The 22,788-nt window shown below is 41.7% G+C and overlaps 1 protein-coding gene across 1 annotated transcript in view; it reads left to right on the forward strand.

Annotated features, from left to right (window-relative positions):
• Cdh17 (cadherin 17) overlaps positions 1-22,788 on the forward strand; it is a 60,606-nt gene that overhangs the window by 31,459 nt on the left and 6,359 nt on the right. Inside the window, exons 10-15 of the mRNA XM_042673014.1 lie at positions 6,070-6,285; positions 7,895-7,971; positions 10,551-10,742; positions 15,964-16,208; positions 17,046-17,176; positions 21,842-22,081. Coding sequence (XP_042528948.1) covers positions 6,070-6,285; positions 7,895-7,971; positions 10,551-10,742; positions 15,964-16,208; positions 17,046-17,176; positions 21,842-22,081 — 1,101 coding nt within the window. The remainder of the gene's footprint in view (positions 1-6,069; positions 6,286-7,894; positions 7,972-10,550; positions 10,743-15,963; positions 16,209-17,045; positions 17,177-21,841; positions 22,082-22,788) is intronic.

Here is a 22,788-nt window from a genome sequence, read left to right on the forward strand (position 1 = left end):
TATGTCATGCTTCAGTCAGTTTGATTGTGTATATGCTCATAGAGCAATGTATGTGTTTTCATATTTGGTTGTGTTTAGATCCAGCTTCTACATATGAGAGAAAACATGTGCCTTTGTCTCTCTGAACCTGACTTAACTTCACTCAATATAATTTTTTCTAGCCCATCTTATTTTCCTGCAAGTGACATATTTTATTCCTGATGGGTGAATAAAATCACGTACACACAAATATATGTGGAATATATGTTTTTATATATGCATATGTAGATATGAAAAAATATGTCACAATTCTTAATCCATTTGTCTATTATAAAGCATTTGGGCTCTTTCCATAACTTGACTATGGTAAATAGTTCTGCAATGGACATGGGTGTACAGTTGTCTTTATTGTTTCTTGAGTTGCCGTCTTTTGGGTAAATGTTCAAGAGTGGTATTGTTGGGTCAAAAGGTAATTTATGTTTAGTATTTTGGGAGATCTCCATACTACTTTCCATAGTGGTTACACTAGTTTACATTCCCACCAATAGTATATAGGTTTTTTTCCTCACATCCTCACCAGCATTTTTTTCTGTCGGTCGGTCATGCGGCTTGAACTCTGGGCCTGGGCACTGTCCCTGAGCTCTTCAGCTCAAGGCTAGGGCTCTACCACTTGAGCCACAGCACCACTTCTGGTTTTCTGAATGGTTTATTGGAGATAAGAGTCTCATGGTCTTTCTTGCCTAAGCTGGCTTTGAACTGCAATCCTCAGATCTCAGCCTCCTGAGTAGCTAGGATTACAAAAGTGAGCCTGTCCTGGGCCTTAAACTCAGGGCCTGAGTGCTATCCCTGAGCTTTTGTGCTCAAAGCTAGTACTCTATCACTTGAGCCACAGTCCCACTTCTGGCATTTTGGTGGTTAATTAGAGATAAGTGTCTCATGGACTTTCTTGCCCATGCTGGCTCTCAATCCTAGATCTCAGCCTCCTGAGTAGCTAGGATTACAGGCATGAGACACTGGCATCCAGCCCTTAGCAGCATTTGTTGTTGTTTGTATCCATGATAATGACTATTCTGACTAGAGTGAGATGGAAACTAAATGTTGTTTTGATTTGCATTTTCTTTATGGCCAGGGATGTCAGGCATTTTTTCATGTATTTCCTTTTACTTCTGAGAAGTGTAGATTTAGCTCCTTTGCCTATTTATTAATTGGGTGACTGAATTTTGTTACTGAGCTCTGTGTATATTCTGGCTTTTTTTTTTTAACTCTTGTCAAATGCATATTCGAAAAGATCTTCCTTTCTAGGCTCTTTTTAGCTTAGTGACTAAACCATTCACTTGGCAAAAGCTTTGCTTAATGTTATCCCATTTGTCAATTCTCTCTCCTATTTGTTGAGCCCCTGGAATTCTACTCAGGAATTTCCTGCCTGTGCCAATCAATTATTTTTTTAAAAAACTGTATTGTTAAGGTGATGTATAGAGGGGTTACAGTTACATAAGTAAGGTGGTGATTACATTTCTTATGTGCCAATCAATTCTAATGCTTCTCCTTCTCTTTCTTGTAGTAATAGTTTCAAGGTTTCCATCTTATATACATTATTTCTTTTTTTTTTTCTTGCTAGTCCTGGGGTTCAAACTCTAGGTTTGAGCGCTGGCCCTGAGCTCCTTTTTGCTTAAGGTTAGCACTCTACCATTGAAGCCACATCTCCACTTTTGGCTTTTTGGGTAGTTAATTGGAGACAAGAACATTATGGACTTTCCCACATGGGCAGGGTTTGAACTTTGATCCTCAGATCTCAGCTTCCTGAGTAGCTAGGATTACAGGCATGAGCCACTGGTGCCTGGCTTCTGCTCTTGATTCAACTCACCCTTTACCAATGTCCCCCATCCCCCTTCCCAAACTAGTCTTACCAAGTTGCCTTGTTCCATTTTCACCCATGTATATATTTTGTCTTCCTCTTCCTCCCTATTTGTCTGCCCCTTCTTATGGTTACAGCCCAGATCAGAAATATTTTAACTTCTTAATATTCTTTTTTGTGCATCTTAATCGTTCAAAGGGGTTTCATCATAGGGTCTCTCACATGCCTGTTGGGTGTCGCTCTTGAGCTGGAACTTACAACCATGATAAGTGCGACCACCTCTACTATTATTCTGAGTACAGTCTCTCACTGTCAAGATACTCCCATACCAGTGTCCTGAGTATATATACAGGGATATATCATTTGCAAGATTTTCCCTTAAATAATCTTATTTGATCTCTAATAAGATCATTTCAAAGAGATGACATGTCATCAAACTTGTAAATAAACATTTATACCCAATCAGGTACCCCATAATAACAGCACAATGAAAATTGAATTTGACCCTTAAGCACTTTCTCTAGGAAGCTGATGTTTCAGGAGACTAGTGGATGAAGTTAAGTCTTTTTATGTTTATCCTTTTGGTTATAACTTCTTTTCTTTTTGCTGTACCTCATAATCAAAACTTTAAGTTTGGAATAGAAATGCTGCTGTAAGTTCCTTATCATTTCTGTGGTTTTGTGACTTCCCTGGATTGGGGACAGCCTTTACCTATTTCCCCCTGGTGTTGAGCCCAATGACTGAGAAGGATGGCATTTCTTGAAATGCTCTTGTCTATGTGCTATGGAAATTTCCAAGGCTTATAAACTTAACAGTCTCCTGTGAATATCATTGCTAGGGCTTTGCAGGTGGTGTTGTTGTTGACATTCTCTTCTTTGTTTTAAATCTATTTAAAATCAATTTAATCTGTCCTTACAGACTTCTGATACAGACACTGTTTTTTTCTGGCACTGTGGTCGATTTTCTCGGTCTATGATCATTGTTTTCCTTGTTGTCAGGTAACATATAGGAGCTACTTATCATCTGTACTGCCCCGGTCCTTTCTATTTGACTCAGTTCTAACTCTTGACCCAAAAAGAAGAATTAAACGACAACTTGAACTAATAATCTTATCACAGTAACAATTGAATAATAATAGAATGAGGAAGAAGAGTGGATTTGTACTTGTAGTACCATCCTCTGTGGAACTTAGGAATGGTCTGTGAAGCTGAATGAAGGTGGAAAATCTTTGAAGATTTTAAAACCTTTCCAGATGATGCCTCAAGTCACTAGGCCGAACAAATGATGTATTTGTTGTCTGTTGCTGTATAAGGAATTTTCCCAAAACTTCAACTGATAGACATTTATAATCTCATAGTTTCTGTGAGTCAGGAAAGGAATCTAGAGACATTTATTATCTCATGGTTTTTGTGAGTCAGCAAAGGAATCTAGGTGTAGTTCAGAGAGAGACACAGACACAGAGAGAGAGTGAGAGAAAGAGGGAAAAGAGAGGAAATGAGAGAGAGAGGGAATGAGAGAGAAAGAATGAGCAACATGAACATCAGTCTTCCTTGCTATATGATAATAACCTAATCTTGGAAGTGACAGCCCATTTTTTTTTTTAATTGTGAAAATACCGTACAGAGGGGTTACAATTACATGGGCAAGGTAATGAGTACATTTCTTATCAAGCATTGTTGCCTCCTTCTTTGTTTCCCCTTCCCATCCCTTCCCATCTCCCCCCCCCCCCCACCTCCCACCCCAGTCCGTGCTGCAGTTGTAAAGTTCACTTTTTGACATACTGTCTTGTACATCTCATTGTTTATACCATATTTATACAAGGAATTTAGCCTCTCTTGAAGTCCCTGCTTCCCCAGAGTATTCTGGGTACTCTCAAGTGTGGCTGGGTTTGCCTCTGAGTGGCTTGGTCTACCACTTGTCCTAGCTCAGTCACTCAGAGGCGTGGTGTTCCTTGAACTCTGGCTTATGAAAGAGTCTTCTTACTCCCACCAAAGGGGTGCTACTGGACACCAATAGCCCTTATGATGCCCCTGACAGGTAGACGTTTCCTGTGGAGTTAGAGAACAGAATCCTTGTGTCATACTCACTTGCTGAGTGGAAATATCTGAAGCAGAACTGCTCAGACACCAATGGATCACAGGATTCTGCAGGGCATCCTTTTATCTCACACAGACACCTACCAGGACTTGTACATTCCACAGAGATCAACCAGTCATGATGGATTTGGAAATGGGCAGTAGCTGCCCATGTTCTAGATACATGTTCTCTTCTGTCCTGTCATTCACCATGGCCCATTAACCCAGTCCATGAGAAACACATGCCTGGGCCCGTTCCATTGAAGAAACAGTGTAGGCAATTTCCTTTTTCCAGCTCACCAAACCAAGATATTCTTCTCAGTCTCCCTATCAGGCAGTTCATGAAAACTATCTTAAAAATGGTTGAATCTACCAGGCACTGATGGCTCATGCTTGCAATCCTAGCTACTCAGGAGGCTGAGATCTAAGGATTACGATTCAAAGCCAGCCTGGGTAGGAAAGTCCATGAGACTCTTATCTTCATAAAACTTGGAAAAACCTGAGTGTAGTGCTGTGGCTCATGTGGTAGAACACTAACCTTGAGCACAAAATGGCTCAAGGACAGTGCCCAGGTCCTGAGTTCAAGCCTCAAGACCCTGCACCACCCAGATGTTGTGGTGGGATATTCCTGTAATCCCAGCCCTTAGGAGATGGAGGCTGGTGGCAGGAGGATTATGAGTTAAAGAAGAAAGTACAAAATGAGACCTGTCTTTAAAAAAAGACTAGAATGAATTCAAGTCTTCACTCTTAGGTGAGATTCTTAGCTTATGTAAAAACCCCACAATTCCCATTTCATGGAACAAGATGTTTAGGAGCCTCTCAGAACTTACCCTGAGCTGGTAGAGCACAGAGTCATGGGCACTGACCTCTGCTGCTCCCTGACCGACAGTCACGGGAATAAAATACTTAGGTTGGTAGCTTGCAGCATGGTAGGCAGGGTGTGTGTGCCTGTTCTTTGGCCTGTGCTATCTTCTGGGTGGAGCCAGTTGCTCTTTGAAGTTGGTCTCTCCCTATTCCTTTCAACCATATGGTTATGAATGTCCTAGCATTGCTGTAATGAGCCACCAGACACTTGGTGGCTTAAAACCAGAGAAAAGTATCCTCTCGAAGTCCCGGAGGCAGCAAAAATCAAGGTTGAAGGTTCTAGTCTCTAGGCGAGAATCTCTGCCCTTTTGGGCTCACATTGGCTGCTGGTGGCAGCATAACTCTGATTTCTGTCCTCCTTCACACCATCAACTCCCCTCTGTGTGTCCCTGCATAGCCCCTTCTTATAAGGACTTAGGGTTACTATAAATCCAGGATGATTTCATTTCAATATCCTTAACTAGTTCTGTCTGTGATGTCCCTGTTTTCAAAGGTCTGATGCTGAGAATGTGGGTGGATATGGGTTAGATGGACACTTGTTCTGAACCGTGTCCCCCAGATTTGTGCCTTGAAGTCTTATCCCTCTGTGTGGGCTGAATTGTGCCCCGCCTCCTTCATACAGTAAAGCTCTACTTCTAATACTTCAGAATGTGGTTCTTTGGAGATAGGGTCTTTCAAAAGGAAATTAAGGTAAAATGAGGTGTTTATGGTTGGCTATAAACTATTATGATTGGTGTTTTATAACAAGAGGAAATTTGGACACAAGGAGGCAGAGAGGAGATGACAGGAAAGCTTAGGGAAGAGAACGCCAGAGAGAAGCCTCAGAAATAAACAACCTTGTCAACAACCTTGATCAGTTATGCATCCTTCAGAATTGAGAAAAAAACCAGATTTCTCTCATTTAAGTCAGTTGGGCCACAACACTTTATGGCAGTCCTGGCTAACTAATACACTGCAGTGTGTGTGTGTGTGTGTGTGTGTGTGTGTGTGTGTGTGTGTGTGTGTGTGTATTAGTGTATTATATATATGTATATATGTATATATAAATTTACATCATAGAAAAGGTTAAGGAGTTAAAATAAAATTAAAAGCGTTTGTCTGCTAATTCAAAACTATTCCATGTGTTTCCTAGGTCCTTGTTTATCCAGTGAAACCATTTCTTTTGTCTTTTAAAAACTGGTGTGTATTAAATGACATACTATTGTAAAAGGCCATGTTGTGTGATTTGGTTATATCAGTGAGACAATTTAAAAATATGTCACATGGAGCCTGGTTTCCCTCTTTACTTGCTCCCAGGTGCCAGTATTGGAATCTTCATTGCACATGACTTGGATGAAGCAAACACTTTCAACAGCATTTTGAAGTACAAAATTGTGGAACAAACCCCCAAAGTTCCTATAGATGGACTCTTCATGATTGGAGAATATGAGGGGAAGTTCCAGTTAGCTAAACAGTCCTTGAAGAAGAAAGATAGTCCTCAGTACAATTTAACGGTAGAGGTGTCCAATGGAGGTCAGTATCACATTTGCTGTCATAATCACAAGTAATTACTCTCCTTCTGTTAGGATTGGCTGGGTGCTTGAATACCTCATATTGTTCTGTTGTCTGTGGTGGCTCCAATGCCTGGATATATTATAGAATGGTGCCATTTAAGAATTCCTTGCTTCCTGGGTGAAATGCATGTTTTCATAAAGGCTAGAGATGTAGCACAAGCAACACTGCTCTGTTGGATTTTATTGCTGAGCAATTGCTATCCTGATGGTTAAAGACCTCCCAGGCACATTCTTGGAACCACCATGATCACAAACAGGCAAATGAATTGTATTTCCTAATCTTGCTTTTGGACTCAAAGGAGGTGGATATGAAAGTGGAGGAGAATTGAATCTTTGTGAAATTTCTGTCTTCTCTCATCAGCTTCAATACCAGGAAACATTCTCCCCTACTTCTTGCACACTTTCAAAACAATGGTTCCTAATCGCTGTGCATCACAAGATCCATATACATTTTTAGGCAAATGTGCACAGATACACAAAAAGACCTTCATTCAAAAAGACTGGTAGCAGTGTGTGCAGACTCCTAGAAGGTTAAGAAGCATTTGAGCTAGCACTAACTCAGTCTTAAAATAGGAAACAATTCAGTAACTGTTCTGCTAGGGAACACAGGTTACATAAATATGGAGAAGAAATGAGCATCATTCTTCCTGTGTTCCGCATTCCTCTTCTTCACATGGATGTAGATTTGTTGGGAGAACTTGATTTTAGCAAGTTCCAGTGCAGAAGGTTTGAAACCCAGTAATTTGACAGCTATTGAAGGTCAAATCTTTGTTTAACACTGTGTGGAAGTGATTCTGATAAATCATCCCTGTTATGATGAAGTGACAGTTTTACACTATTAGCTGTCTGTTCTTTCAGTGGTTTTTGAGCTTTTTGTCTTATTTTGGGCACCAGACAGGTATTGGGGTTGCACATTTGCATAAGACTCATTGTCTGTCATAAAAGGTGCTCATTCTGGAGAGGACCTGGACCTGTGAATCAGTAAATGGAAGGAACATGTACAAGGGAGTTCTTCAGGGTCCTGTGCGCTCACTCTCAGCCTTCCTTGGAGTAGGCTAATTGTGCAGCTTCCTTACTAGGAGAGAAAAACAAGGAGCCTTTGAAACTCTCCCCAACAGTGGGCAGAACTGATGAAGGGAGGATGCATTGGGAGAAGAAAGGACAGCTTGCAAGACATCCAGAGCAGGCTTCTTCTTGGAAGGAGAGCTTTGCATTGGACTTTGAAGACCATGCATTTTTCATTAAGAGAGAAGGGAGAGGCCTACAGAAAAAAAGACTCCATCTTGATCAGCAGCACGCCTTTCTTAGGATGGGGCAATGGGAAACCCAGGGGGAACTTCTGTCACATCTTTCTTCAGCTTCTGCCTTCCTCTTGGAGACTTGCTTGTTAGTCCAGGTGGGGAGCAGAGAACCCTTTATTTGCATAAATTACACATCAAAAGTGAATTTGTGGTTGTGACTGTCATTTCACTTGCCATTTTTTTCTGACAGTTCTGATTTGTTTAGAGTCAAAGAATACATGGTTTACAGTGAAAATGTATGTTTGTGATATGACTTTGGTTTTTCAGATTTCAAGACCCTCTGTTCTGTGCAAATCAACGTGATCGATATCAATGATCAAATTCCTGTCTTTGAAAAATCAGATGTGAGTAGTTGTCACTGTTGGCTGTTTTCTTTACTTTGTTCCCATTACTCTACCCCTATTTCTCCAGTAAACTCATAGACAATAGTTAAGAAAAAAATGACAAATATGACAGGTAGCCTTAGTTGGTGTTCCAATAACAAACCCAGACACCATGTTCAGTGGAAATCTTCAGGGAACAAAAACAATCACTGTCCTACTATCTGTGAATGTCTGCTTCTAAATTCTTATAAGCAGCTCATTTATTCCAAGGATCGCTTAAAAGAAACAACTACAAGCTTTGATGAATTGAATGGAGTCGAATGGCCACTTGTGGTTTGTTGTTATAGATTTTGTGTACAGTAGAACAATAAATAAGTTATGGCTAGATTTCAATCAAGCATTTGAGTTTAAAAGTTAGTATTTGAGGGGGAGAATGATGAAAGAGGTGACATCAATCAAGATTCATTGTACTTATAAACTGATTTGTTGAATGGTAATAGAAAGCATAATTATGTATAGTTTAATATTTGAAATATGGTCAGCTTTAACTCATTTTATAATAATTGGGTACAAGAAAAGAAAAAGAAAAACAGAATCTTTAGCTTATATTAAAGACAGCATGCATTTGGGAGAAAAAAATCAGGAGAACTGGACATAAAGAAAATAGTTGATTCAGATTGTCAGACATTGCAAGTGACTGCGTTCTTGTCTTTCATACAAGTTGTAGACTAGATGTAGCTTTAATCACTACTTCCTTTCAAAGGGACATCTCGATTTATTTAGTCTGAAGGGGAGACAAGCTCATTTGACTAGATTGTTATGTCATGCTTAAAGCCAGTTATGAGGCAGCCTCGAGCCCTCTGATGCTGCTCATAAATCAAATTAGGGACAAGGCTGTGACAAAGAAGGGAATTGATTTATAACAGGGCTCAGGATGGTAAGAGGTGTGACTGACACACCTTGTGTAATAGGCACTGAGGTTAAGCAAGCATGAAATAAAAACCCATTTCTTCTCAGCCTCTATTCCCTAGGGTATTTGAACCTTTCTCAGTGTTGTGAGTTCCTGCATTTCATCCAGGCAGTAGTTAAGGATTCTGCTTTGGGAGTCTCAGAGCTTACAATTGCTGACTATGAGGAGAGTGATCCTGCTTCTTTCATTGTCCCATCCCCTCCTGGACCCCTTCAGTTACTATCTTATACTATCTTAGTGCTAGGAGAGCTGATCTGGGCAGTTGTCAGGGGAGTGGGAAATTCTTTAGGCTGGTCCTAACAAAACCAGCTTTGGAGTTGGAAACACCTGAATTTACATCCCAAGTCTGTGACTCCCAGCTTACATCCCAAGTCTGTGACTCCCAGCTGTGTAATCTTGTCTAAAGGTTTGTTCCACCTAGTTCTTTGCTCTTCTGTTAAATAGAGCTGGCAGTGAAATACCCCTACTTGGGTTTTTGTTGCTTATCTCTTTGAAGTACTATGTAGCAAGCATGCAGGGGTCTTACTTTATATACATTATCATCTTTTCTAATCCCCACAAACAGAAAGTAGGTTCTATTATTGTCTCCATTAGACAAATCAAACTGATGAATGACCTGATATGTTTATTACTCCAGTAATGAATGGTAAGTGTAGGACTCATCTTAATTTCTTGACTCTAAAGTTCCAGCTCTTAACCTCTATTTCTTAGTTGATTTAAAAATTAAAATAATGAGCTGGGTGCCACTGGCTCATCCCTACTCAGGAGGCTGAGATCTGAGGATTGCAGTTTGAAGTCAGCCCAGGCAGCAAAGTTTGTGATATTTTTATCTCCAATTAAATTACAGGAGAAGCCAGGAGTGGCTCAAGTGGTAGAGTTCTAGCCTTGAGCAAAAAGAGCTCAAGGACAGTGCCCAGGCCCAGAGTTCAAGTCTCAGGACTGGCAATAAATTAATTAATTAATTAATTAAAAGAATATATGTATATTAAGCATCTGTCACATTCTGCGCATTTCAGTATATTATAGCTATTTATTTATAATGTTATTATTATTACATTTATAGTTCTTAAACATGGGAGCCAGGCTCCAGTGGCTCATGCCTTTAATCCTACCTGTAATCCTAGCTACTCAGGAGGATGAAATCTGAAGCTAGCTTGAGCAAGAAAGTCTGTAGGGTTCTCCAGTAAACTATGAGAAAGCCAGAAGTGAAGATATGGCTCAAATGGTAGAGTGCTAGCCTTGAGCAAAAATGCTGAGTGAGAGTGCCAGGTTCCAAATTCAAGCCTCAGGGCACACACACACACACACTCACACACACACACACACACACACACACACCACACACACACACACACACACACACACACACACCATCTTGGATATGGAAGGGGTGATCTGTTTTAGAATCCTGCCAGTAGGTCATTGAAACGTTCCCATGGATTTGGATTCATAAATCTAATTGTTAGTTAAAATTTACAGCAACATGTTTATCCATTGGAAAACCACACTTGGAAAATATTGGTGTAGACCATGATGTAGGTCTATTCTGAAACCAAAAAAACAGGCTTACCCTTTGGCAATTACATTCTATGACAATGGATATTTTCATTGTTCCCTGTTTCTTCCTTAGTATGGGGTCCTGACTCTCCCTGAAGACACAGCTGTTGGGTCTGTCGTCTTAACCATCCAAGCCACCGATGCTGACGAGCCGTTTACTGGGAGTTCTAGAATCCTGTATCGGATTACCCAGGGAGACGACGAGGGAAGACTAGGAATTGACACAGATCCCCAAACCAATGCAGGATATGTCACAATTAAAAAGGTAAATAGCCCATTTGCTGAATTTGTCTTTGTTTGTGGATTGACTTATTTGTAAATGTGTGAGGACCATTCAGCAGAGGTGACATATCACTTAGCATTAATGGGATTTGAACTTAGAACCTTGAACCTGCTAGGTAGGTACTCAACTACTGAGCTATGCCTCCAGCCCCTATTCAGCAACCCCCCTCCTACCCTTGTTTTTTTGCAGAGCTGAGGGCCAAACTCAGGGCCTTGCACTTGCTAGGCAAGTGCTCTTCCACTGAGCTGAACACCCAAATCCCCAGCTGTTTCTTTTTCTTTTTCTTGACACCAACTCCTTTTGAATGATTAAGAATCACTGGATTTTCGTCTGAGGATTGATAGACAAGTTTATCCTTTTATCTCTTCCCTCTCTGACTCCCTCCTTCCCTTCCTTCCTTCCCATCTATCTAGTCATCTTTTCTTTCTTTTATGATACTGGGGTTTGAACTCAGAACCTCACACTTGCTAGACTGGTATTCTACCACTGAGCCATGCCCTCAGCCATGTTTTCCACATATGGAGCTTTATTTTTAGGATAGAATCTTACTTCTTGCCTGGGCATGCAACTGCACCACGACCCACCTGTTTTAGGCTTCTTGTAATTGCTGGAATCATAGGCACATACCACTACATGCGGCTTCTTGCTGTTGAGATGGAATCTCACAGACATTTCTGCCCAGACTGGCCTAGAACCACAATCCTCCCATTCGCAATCTAGCTAGGATTATAGCATGAGCCACTGGCATCTGGCTCCTCTCCTTACTTTTATCTTTGATGATGTTGCTAAACCCAGTAGCTCTGGCTTTGTATCTTTCTCTGTAGGACAAGGTAGTCTATAGCTAAAGTGTGTCAGTTATTCTTTATGCAGATCCTCCCTGTCCTCCTTCAACATTGTCCTCATCCTGTTCCCCTGAAGTCTTCAGTCTATTCTCTTTGTCTATTCTGCCTGTGTTAGGACACATAATGGGTCTGTCTGATGATGCACTTGTAAGCACATTCAACGCTGTCCAATGTACTCATAGCTAAAATACCTTTCCTGGGAGAAGGAGGGAAGCTTTCCAGTTACGAGGTGCCAGAAGTTCAGCAATAGGGAATCATTAAGCATGGTTAACTGTTGAAAGATTGCAGGGCAGTGTCTGGAGGCTGCAAAGAAATGTTCTAGGAAACAGTTTTGAGTCAAAGTAAAGATAAGTTGAAAGCAGAGGCTGAAGGTGACTACGGATAGAATGATATCACAGAAATGGATAAAAGCAAATGGGTAAAATTCTAGTACTGAAGCCAGTACCCAGGACAGTGTCTCAGACCTCTGACTACATGTTATAGTCCCCATCTCAGATAAATGGCCTCTCTGGGCTCAACAGAGAGGTTTGTGTGGGGGCTCTGGAAAGCAGCACATTCTATTTAAGTATGGCATTTGGGAAAGATTCCATTGTAGCCCCTACTGCTGTTCATGGCTCTCTACATGGGAAGAAAGTACGCAGAAGGATAGTTTAGGAAGAAGGCAGCTTTCAGAGTTGGCAGTGGCTGGCCAGGCAGCATCTCTTTTGTACATGATTGGAAACTTTCTCCCTTCCTCTCTGAGGACTCTTATGAGCTTCCTTCTAGGGAAGATAGAGGCCTGTTCATTCCTAATGTCAATTTCTATAATGGCAGTTTCTGATAAGTCAAAGTAAGGTAATTTTCCACTAGTGAGGGAGATGTTGGTAATCTCAGTGATTAGTAGTGAGAGTTAATCCCAAACTTGACGTGAGGTAATATGCTATAATAGAGTGGACCTCTGTCCAGACTCTGTCACATCTTTAATTTGTATATGGTTGTATTGCATATATTTGTTGACTGAATAATTGAAGTCAGTTCTATATATAATTATGAACAGTCACATAAGCAGACTGTGTCCCTGAAACACTGTAATAACAGTATTCAAGAGAGGGGATTTCCTGGTCATCCTGATGAAGACTGATGCTCAACAGAGCACAGCTGGAGTCCTGGATCTCTGAAGGGCATCAGCTGCTGAGCCACCAGGCTCATACTTCCATTGGCAATGATCAAGCAACCTATTGTATTTGTAACTAAATGAAGTACTGAACACCAGCCATAGTACTGCGAAAATCTCTTTGAAAGATTCCTTTGTTAATTAACAAGCCTTGTCATGCTGGTGGAGAGTGCTAGCTGGAGGATTGTAGCAGCTCCCTCCACAGTGTGAGCCTCAGATGGGGAAATCTCTCAAATACCAAGCAACAACTAGGTCTCAGACGTGGATTCTTCATTCAGAACCACTAAATATTTGCCTACCAGATGTAGAAAAAAGTGGGATAAATGCATGTGCTCACGCCATTTTTGCCAAAGTGTTTTTAATGACAGACCCTTGTAATATGCTTTTGTGTGTGTGTATGTGTATGTGTATATGTGTTGACCTCGGGGCTTGAACTCAGCTCCTGGGAGCTGTCCCTGAGCTTTGGTGCTCAAGGCTGAGCTTTACCACTTGAGCCACTTTGGACTTTGTGGTGGTTAGTTGGAGATACAAATTTCATAGATTTTCCTCCTGGGGCTGGCTTTAAACTTCCATCCTCAAATCTCAGCTTCCTGAGTAGCTAGGATACCGGCGGGAGCCACCAGCACCTGGCTTTGAAATGTGTGTTCTTAAGTATGGCTGAGTGTTATTCCTATGTCGCTCCACAACTTCAGAACGCTACTTCAGAACAATTGTGTCGATCACTTTTGTTTAAATACTCCCCTTCCCCACATACACACCAGCCCCCACACTGGAGACTGTTGCCTCAGCCTCCCCAGGAGAAGACTGGAAACCAGGAATTAGGGCAAGTCCTCCAGGCAATGCGTGGAAAAACCGACTCACTCGACCACCTTTTTGGTGCCCATCCCTGGGCCTGTTGTAGGGTTAAGTAGTGTTGATCATGAGCAGGACAGTTACGTTCTTGAGCTCTGCTCATCTATAACTCTCCTGAGACCTCCTTTCTTGAAATGCAGAGTTTTTCTTTGGTTTTATCTTTTTTTAAATGTAAATTTGTCCCTTCTCCAGCATGGGAAGCCCTTTGAAATATTAACCGATGGGAGCATCATCTAATAAATGCATGTGCACACTTTGGTGAAAATGTTGAATGTCCCCCCCATCTTGGCCCCTCTCCTTTGTCACTTTAGCTCTCCTTTAAGGTTGAGTCTAAATCCCCGCTTCAGCTTGCAGGCAGTTGTGCGCAGGCAGGAATGAGGGCAAGAACAGAGTCTCCAGCTCATCAGATGAATGTGGCTCACCAGGCCGAGATAGGTCTCTTGACTTTGCTGACCTGGAAAACAGCGCCCCTGGGCTCGGCTTTGCTGATTACCATTTCTAACTTAGTACTTTCCCTTTCCAATTTTTTTTTGCTCCTTGCAGATTTGACTGGGTGTTGTTCAGGTGCAGAAGTTAAGCAGACAGAGTACCTAATGCAGACTCTTCCTTTGTCATTTACCTCTCCATTCTATAACTATGGAGCACCAGCTGAGTCTCTTGGCAGATCTTCTTGCCCAGTTTCTTATCCCATCTTTCTGTCCTGCTTTGGATCAGCCTGAACCCATCCCTCCTTTAGTTGTACCAGGAGCTATCTTTCTGAAACTCAACTCTGACCTTCTCAGTCAAGGATAAAGTCCCAGCTCTTTGGCTTGGCGCCCAGTCTTCTCTGCCATTTCTCTCTCCCTTTGGTCTCACATGTTTCATTCTGGTAACATAGGCTGCTTCCCATCGACACATTCTGCCTGATTTCTTAAGCCTGTGCTTTTGGGACTGTAGTGATGGGATGGAAGAGCCATGAAGTAGACATAGGGCTTGTTTGGGGATGAGGATAGGCAGGCCTTCTTTGCTTTGGAGTGTAGACATCTACATAGCTTGCCTGGGCTGGGCTAGGCTGAACTGACAAGGAACAGAGCTGTGTCCTTGATAGACAGACTAAGAACAGAGAGGTGTATCTGTGTTCCACATCATGCGACCATAGATGAAGTTGAGGTATCTAGTTTTGTCCCCACTTCTCCTCATGGAGTGGAGAGTTGGTGAGGATCTACAACAAAAAAATGCAAACAATTAGAATTCTTAGGTTAAGCGCTGCGAGATTGCAGGGGGCGTGGAGCTTGTCTGTTGGGGTCAGGGAAGCAGAGAAGGAGAGGACAGAACTGAGCAGCTCCTAGGGGAGGGGAAGGCTGAACCGATTCAGACATGTCTCCATCTTTTTCTTTATGAAGGGGTAATGGTCCTGCCTGTGTACGAAAAACTGGTATAAGGATGAAGCCCCGACAGTTCACCAAGACATTCTGGGACTTCTAGAACTAGAAAAATGAACGTAGTAGGAGGAGGTTTCCATAATCTATAATATAGATTAGGGCTTTGCATTGGTCCTCACAGATCCACATAAACTCATGTGTAGAACATTTAGGTAGTCAGAGACACCCGAGGCCCAGTAAGCAAGGCCTGTGGCAGTGGCCATCTGTTCTTCAGTTGGCCTCTCCTAAGAATTTCTTTCTCAAGTCTTCAGCTTTTAGAGGGACCATGAAGACCCCATAGAGCTAGTTGCTTACATGATGGTCATATCTTTAAGCTGTCACATGTTTTTAGGCCTATGCTTGGAAATTTCCAGAAGTGGGAACTTTCATGTTTTCTGTTTTGGTCTGAGACCAGGACTTGAACTCAGTTTCTGATGTTTTTGTTCATTAGCTGGCACTCTACCACTTCAGTTACGCTTCCAACTCCTTATGTATTTTCTTAATCAACTCTTTTCATCTTAGATAGCCCTACTTGTTAACTATGCCATCATACTAAACCAAAAATCTGTCATTTTTCATTCCTGGTTTCCTGATTTTCATTCCTGGTCCCACTAGCATGACTTGGATGAGAACCAATCGTCCATCTTCAATGGTTCCTGATCACCTCTCCCACCTCCCATAATTCTAAAGTGTTTTATTTTGGGGCTCAGAATGTAAATGTTTAATAGGTAAATGAATGAAGAGTCCCAAGATTCAGTGAGTTTGGGTTAGGAGAGTCATCATGCACATTAAATTATTCAAAGCTCTGATAAATCCCACAGTAAAGACTTTTTTATGGCTTTGTTATCATCCTGAGAAGTATGTTTTGCTGATACTGCATTAAGAAGTGCCATTCTGCATGTATAAGAAAGGAGTATTTTCATGGAGATAATCCTCTTCTTTCCAACCCTCCACAGCCTCTTGATTTTGAAACAGCAGCTGTTTCTACCATCACAGTCCAAGCAGAGAATCCCGAGCCTCTGGTGTCTGGTGTTGTGTACAACACCAGTTCTTTTACCTCGTTCAGGCTTATTGTGACAGATGTGAATGAAGCACCCGTATTTTCCCAAAATATATTCCAAGCAAAAGTCAGTGAGGATGTGGCTGTAGGCACTAAAGTGGACAGTGTGACCGCGAGGGATCCCGAGGGTCTGGACATAAGGTATGGAAAGCAGGGCTGGCCAGGCCTATCCCGGTGCTAGGGCCACAGTCACAGGGGATGAGGAGAGCTGGGTTCCACTGAAAACACAGATGTAACGGGTCACTTTCCCACTCAACAGCATTTGATGGCTGCCCATGGCTGAGCACTGTGTATGTCTGGCTCCTCAAACCACCAACACATGGGATACCCCTCCCCCATCAAACTTTCCCTTCACCCTTCTACTTGAGCTCCCCACTCCATCTCTGTCAACATCATTGTCAGAAGGCTTCGGTGGTTCCCTAGACTTCTCTGGATTTCTCCCCACAATATTTACCACATTTCAGTGGAAATACCCATTCTCCTTTTTATCTCCTCCATTGCCTAAGAGCTTCTTTTAGTAGATCCTTCCCTTGACCCACTGCCTGATGTGAAACACTCAACTGATGTTCGCTGAATGTGGGATTTGCTGACCCAGCGGTCTCTGATTCTTCATTCATCTCACCTGTGGCTCACCACTGGGGGCTTGTTGCCTTAGAAAGGGTGGTTTGCTGAGAGATTTTAAAAGATGCTTTTAGATTGCTTAAATTTGAATGCTTCAATTGCAAGGAAAATTAACTTTTCTTACAGAGTTTGTGACAATAGACAGGCACCCACACCATGTTGTAAAGATGAACAAATGCTCATTTGAAGCAAGATGATATGCAAGTAGAAATGACTGAGACATTGGATGATCCTTCAAATGTGTTGTTAATAACAGACAAATGATAGTGCTGTTCAGGTTGTGTGGTGATGGACAAACTGTCTTTTCATACAAAGTAATGTGGGTTCTTTCTTCCCCTGCTCTTTCCATTCATGAAGGTACTCACTGAAGGGCGATACCAGAGGTTGGCTCAAAATTGATGCTGTCACCGGTGAGATCTTCAGCGTGGCCCCACTGGACAGGGAAACTGAAAATGTGTACCGAGTGCAAGTGGTGGCCACTGAAGTAGGTGAGCAAAAGGAAATAAGCACAGCACAAGTCATAGAAAGCTAGATTATCCAGGACACATCGATAGAAATGAGAGGGTAGGTAAAGAACCCAATGAATTCACATCATCAGGCCTGACCAACCAAGCTTTACACAGAAGGATGAGAAGGGTAGGTACAGAAACATGGAGGCCGTGTTCACCCTTCCTAGTTTTGTTAAAAGCAAAAACCACCTATGCTCACCTGAGCTGCTTCTGGGCAGGGTGGAGCTGCCCCAGGATGCTGCTCACTCTGTGGTTTCCTACACCAGCCACATTGTCTTCTAGGAATGTTCCAGGGTTTCTCCTTGAACTCACTCATTGGTTGTGGTTTTCTCCTGGGTGATTGGTCAGACCAGTGGCCTGCTGTTTCTTGATCCTTAAGCTATAGACCTTCAGGGCTCATCTATTTGTTTCTTTTGTTTTTGAGAATGGGTCTTGTTATATAGTTCAGTCTGGCCTGTAACTCATGATTATCCTGCTTCAAGTGCTGGGATTATTGATGTGAGCCACCATGCTCAGCCTTTCTGAAGTAGGAGATGTCATGTAATATTGTCCATTTTGGTATATGTCAGAATCATCGAGCCTGTGTGTTCGACAGCACTTCTTAGTCACTTGGAATAATGATTCTGGTGATCTGAAGGGACCTAGGTATCTGTGGTTTGATGAAACAGAATGAACTTTTGAAAGGCAAGACTATTATACAAATAAGACCTAGAAACCCATTGCAACAATGAGATGTACAAGTTGTTATGTCGAAAATGAACTTTACAACTTTGGTGGGGGGAGGAGGAGAGTTGGGTGGGGGGGATGAGGGAAGGATGGGAAGGGATGGGAAGGGGAAACAAAGGAGGAGGCAACAATGCTTGATAAGAAATGTACTCATTTTGAGGAACGTCCATACTGCTTTCCAAAGTGGCTGAACAAGTTTACACTCCCACCAACAATGCAGTAGGGTTCCTTTCTATCCGCATCCCCTCCAGTATCTGTTGTTATTAGAGTTCTTGATTTTAGCCATTCTAACTAGGGTGAGGTAGAATTCAATGTTGTTTTGATTTGCATTTCTTTTATGGCTAGAGAGGTTGAGCATTTCTTCATGTGCTATTGGCCATCCTTCTATCCTCTTCAGAGAAGTTTCTCTTTAAGTCTTTAGCCCACTTATTTATTGGGCAATTGTTTCTTTGAAGATTTGTTTTTGGGGGATTTAATTTTTTTTAAGTTCCAGGTATATTTTAGATACGAGATCCTTGTCTGTTGTATGGCTAGTGAAGATCTTCTCCCAATCCGTGGGCTTTCTATTGATCTTGCTAGCTATGTCCTTTGCCATGCAGAAGCTCTGTAGTTTCATGCAATCCCATTTGTCCAACCTTTCTTTGATTTGTTGTGTTTCTGGGTCTCTATTAAGAAAATTTCTGCCTGTGCCAAGGAGACCTAGGGTTTCTCCTATTCCATCCTGTAATGTTTTCAGAGTATCTGCTTTGACTCTGAGGTCTTTGATCCATTTGGAGTTGATTCAGGTGCAGGGTGATATATAGGATCTAGCTTTAGTTTTCTACAAGTAGTTAACCAATTTTGCCAGCACCATTTACTGAAGAGGCTGTCTTTCTTCCATTCTATTTTTTTTAGCTCCCTTATCGAAGATTAGATGGCTATAGGTCTTTAGGTTCATTTCTGGGTTTTCAAGTCTATTCCATTGGTCCTGGGGGTCTGTTCTTGTGCCAGTACCGAGCTGTTTTGATTACTATGGCTTTGTAGTAGAGTTTGAGATTTGGTATTGATATTCCTCCAGCACTATTCTTTCTGTTAAGGATCGTTTTTGCTATTCGGGGTCTTTTATAGAGCTCCCCTATCACCCGGCAATCATACTTTTGGGCATTTACCCAAATGATCACAAACAAGACCACACTAAAGCTACCAGCACAACTATATTTATTGCAGCATTATTTACCATAGCTAAGATATGGAACCAACCCAGATGCCCCTCAGTAGATGAATGATCAAGAAAATGTGGTATATATACACAATGGAATTCTATGCCTCCATCAGAAAGAATGACATTGCTCCATTTGTTAGGAAATGGAAAGACTTGGAAAAAATTATATTAAGTGAAGTAAGCCAGGCCCAAAGAAACATAGGTCCCATGGTTTCCCTTATTTGTAATATCTAGTATATGTCTGAGTCAAGCAGAAAAGGTCAGATAAGGTGATGTTAGGGGAATGAACCCCAAGATAAGTATTCAAATTTTTTTGTTTTTTTTTCTTTTCATGCAATTGTTTCTATCATATTTATAAGATGATTTCTATGTTGCTTTGTATGTCCCTTCCCCACAGTATAACCCATACTTTCACTGTTTTTGATGTTGGTATAATTTGTGGAGGGGAAGGGAAAAAAACAAATCGTTAAACTAGAGATACAGGTGGACCCATTGCAACAATGAGATGTACAAGTTATTATGTGGAAAAACGAACTTAACAACTTTGGTGTGGGGTGGGGGAGGATCAGGTTGGGGGAGGGGAGGAGTATGGGAAGGGATGGGAAGGGAAAACAATGAGGAGGCAACAATGCTTGATAAGACAGTACTCATTATCTTGCCCATGTAATTGTACCTCCTCTGTACGGTATTCTCACAATAAAAAAAATTAAAAAAAAGACTTCAAAAGATTCAACCTCTCAAAAAGTGGCTTTTCCTTTTTTCTGTACAGTAAAATAACTTTAAAAAACTAAAAAAAAAGAAATGTACTCATTATCTTGCCCATGTAATTGTAACCCCTCTGTACAGTATTTTCACAAAAAAAAAGAACTAGAAATCTGAGCCATCCCTGTATAATCTTTGCATCTCATGACTCTTAACATGGAACTCTAGGGAATTTTTCCAAATTAACATGAAAATAAACTCACAGGAATAGCGAGCTAACTAGGGATAAGACTGATAATTAAAACATTGAGTCTCTTGCATCTAAATGGAATTTTCCAATTTGCTGTAGGAATTCTGTGATTCTTAAAGCCCAGTGGAGGCTCTATGTTTAGTAAATACATCTTCTTGGTTTTTTGTAAAAAAAACAGATGAGGATGGAACAAATTACTACTAAATAAATAATTTTAGACTTTAAAAAAATTTCGTTGGCATGCAAAGTCCCAAATTGGAGGCTGGGATGGGGAACAGAGAAAAAGGAATCATAAAAATGGTCCTTGTATGTGCAAGATGAAGAGATCCAAAGAGGACAGGAATGCAGCACAGCGGACCCGCTGGACAGAGGAGCTGGCTGACACTTGCCTTAACTTAGCACATTCCACTCCCACGTTGTGTACATTTAACTCTTGATTTAAATCTTCCAGCTAATCAGTAGAAAGTTTCTGGCTGGGTCTTTGTGCTGCCCAATGCCCTTCATCATCTCCTGGGGATCAACACTTCACTCTGGGTGTATGCTAAAGGAAGTTGTATGGATCAAGACCAAGGTCCAAAATGCTGCATGGCTTCTGGTTGTTGGCACTGAAATAATAATGTAAATAGACACAATGACTTGAAGGACATGAGTACAAATTTTTTTCCCCCACCACTGGTTTAAGAGTGTTTAGGAATATAGAAAACAATTGAGACGAAAACAGAGCTTACTGGAATCAAAGTAGGAGCCAGGAAGCAGGATTTACTGGAACTGGAGTGGAGTCAGACACTGTCGAAACAAGAGTCCATGTTGGATGTCAGAGAGAAAGCAGTCCATGTTTACGCCAACCTGACAGCCCTGTGCTACGCACCTCGCACAATAACTTACTCCTCACCCCACACTATGAGGTCGGTTCTGTTACTGGCCAAATCTTGTGCACTGAGAAGTGGAGTAACTTGCCCAAGATCATGAAGCTATCAATGTGTTCTGCAGCAAGAGGACAAAGCTTTTTTCCACTATAGTATGACAACGCTTGTGCAGCTGTTTACAATTTCTTAGGTCATTTTGTTTTTAAGTGGAATAGTTACAAAGTCACATGTTTCTCAGCAAAGAAGTGAGGCTTAGAAAACTAGATTCTTATAGGTAAGGCAGTGCTAGGGAGCGATGGAAGATGTGAGTGACAGCTAGAACCCCTAAATTGAAGCTATTGCTCTCTAGCTGTGTGAGTTTGGGTAGGTCACACAACTTTTCTGAGCTTTAGTCTTCTCATCTGTACATATTACATCAGAGTTGTTTTGGTGTAATATATGTAAACAATTATTCCCTACATCTTTGTTAATATGACTATCACTTTAGACCTTTTATTTTTTGGCCAGGAGGGGCTTGAACTCAGGGCCTGGGCTCTGCCCCCGCTTAAGCACAAAGTGAGCCCCAGTGCCACCTTTGAGTCATAGTGGCACTTCTGGCTTTTTCTAAGTAGTTTATTGGAAATAAGAGTCTCATGAACTTTTCTGCCCGGGCTGGCTTCAACCATGATCCTCAATCTCAGCCTCCTGAGTAGCTAGGATTAGAGGAGTGAGCCACTAGGGTCCAGCTCCCCTTGAGACTTTGTTACTCAGCAATAAAACCAGATCTCTGACACAAAGGGTCTCTTTTTTCCACTGGCTCCGTAGGCTTGACTGCCTGAATATTTTCGTAACAAGAAATGCTCCTTGTTGTTATGGACAGTGAACACGCTGACTCCTTGTTTGATCACTCCTTGCTGTAGGTGGGTCTTCCTTGAGCTCCACATCCCATTTCCACCTGATGCTTGCCGACGTGAACGACAACCCGCCGCGCCTAGCCAGGGACTACACCGGCTTGTTCTTCTGCCATCCCGTCTCTGCCCCAGGAAGTCTCATTTTTGAGGCCACTGATGATGATCAGCAGGCATTTCGGGGCCCCCAGTTTACATTTGGCCTGGGCAGCGAAAGCTCACAAAGGGACTGGGAAGTTTCCAAAATCAATGGTGAGTTGTCAGATGCACCCTGCAAACAATGATGGGTGGCGCTTCAGGTTTTATGGTCTTTGTGGGCTTTTAGAACTCAACCACAGCTTTCGCACACGTTCCAGGAAGTCCATCTTCAGAAACTCACAACGTCTGCCACGGGGACAAAACTTTAGGCTTTGGAGGAAGGAAAGATGGTTAACATATAGCATCCTGTGTAGCATAGGTGGCTGTCTACATGTACTAAAATTATGTAGGTTTTTCTGTGCTGTCTGAAGAGTTTCTATTTTTGTTTTGTTTTAGGTTATTATTATTATTAAAGTAGTTGTACAAAGGAGTTGCCATTCAACAAAGCAGTTTTTGAATACATTGAGTCTTGATTAATGTTGCTCCTTTCGGCATTCTCACCCACCCCTCCCAACCCACCCCCTCCTTCATTCCTTTCATTTCAAATTGTCTTGGCAACATTAGTGAAAACCAGGTGAAAATGTATATAGGGATGTACTTCTGAACTTTCTGCTTCATTGGTCTTTGTCTTCATTCTAACACTACACTGTCTTGATTACTATAGCTCTATGGTAAGATTTGGTTTTAGGTGGTGTGATTTTTTCCAAATTTGTTCTCTCTTTCTTTCTGTCTTTCTTTCCTTCTTCCTTTCTTTCACTCGCTTGTTTTCTTTCACTCGCTTGCTTGCCTTCCTTCCTTCCTTCTTTCTCTCTCTTTCTTTC

This window comes from Dipodomys spectabilis, unplaced genomic scaffold (genome assembly GCF_019054845.1).
Source record: "Dipodomys spectabilis isolate Male_0828 unplaced genomic scaffold, ASM1905484v1 ptg000783l, whole genome shotgun sequence".
NCBI lineage: Eukaryota > Metazoa > Chordata > Mammalia > Rodentia > Heteromyidae > Dipodomys > Dipodomys spectabilis.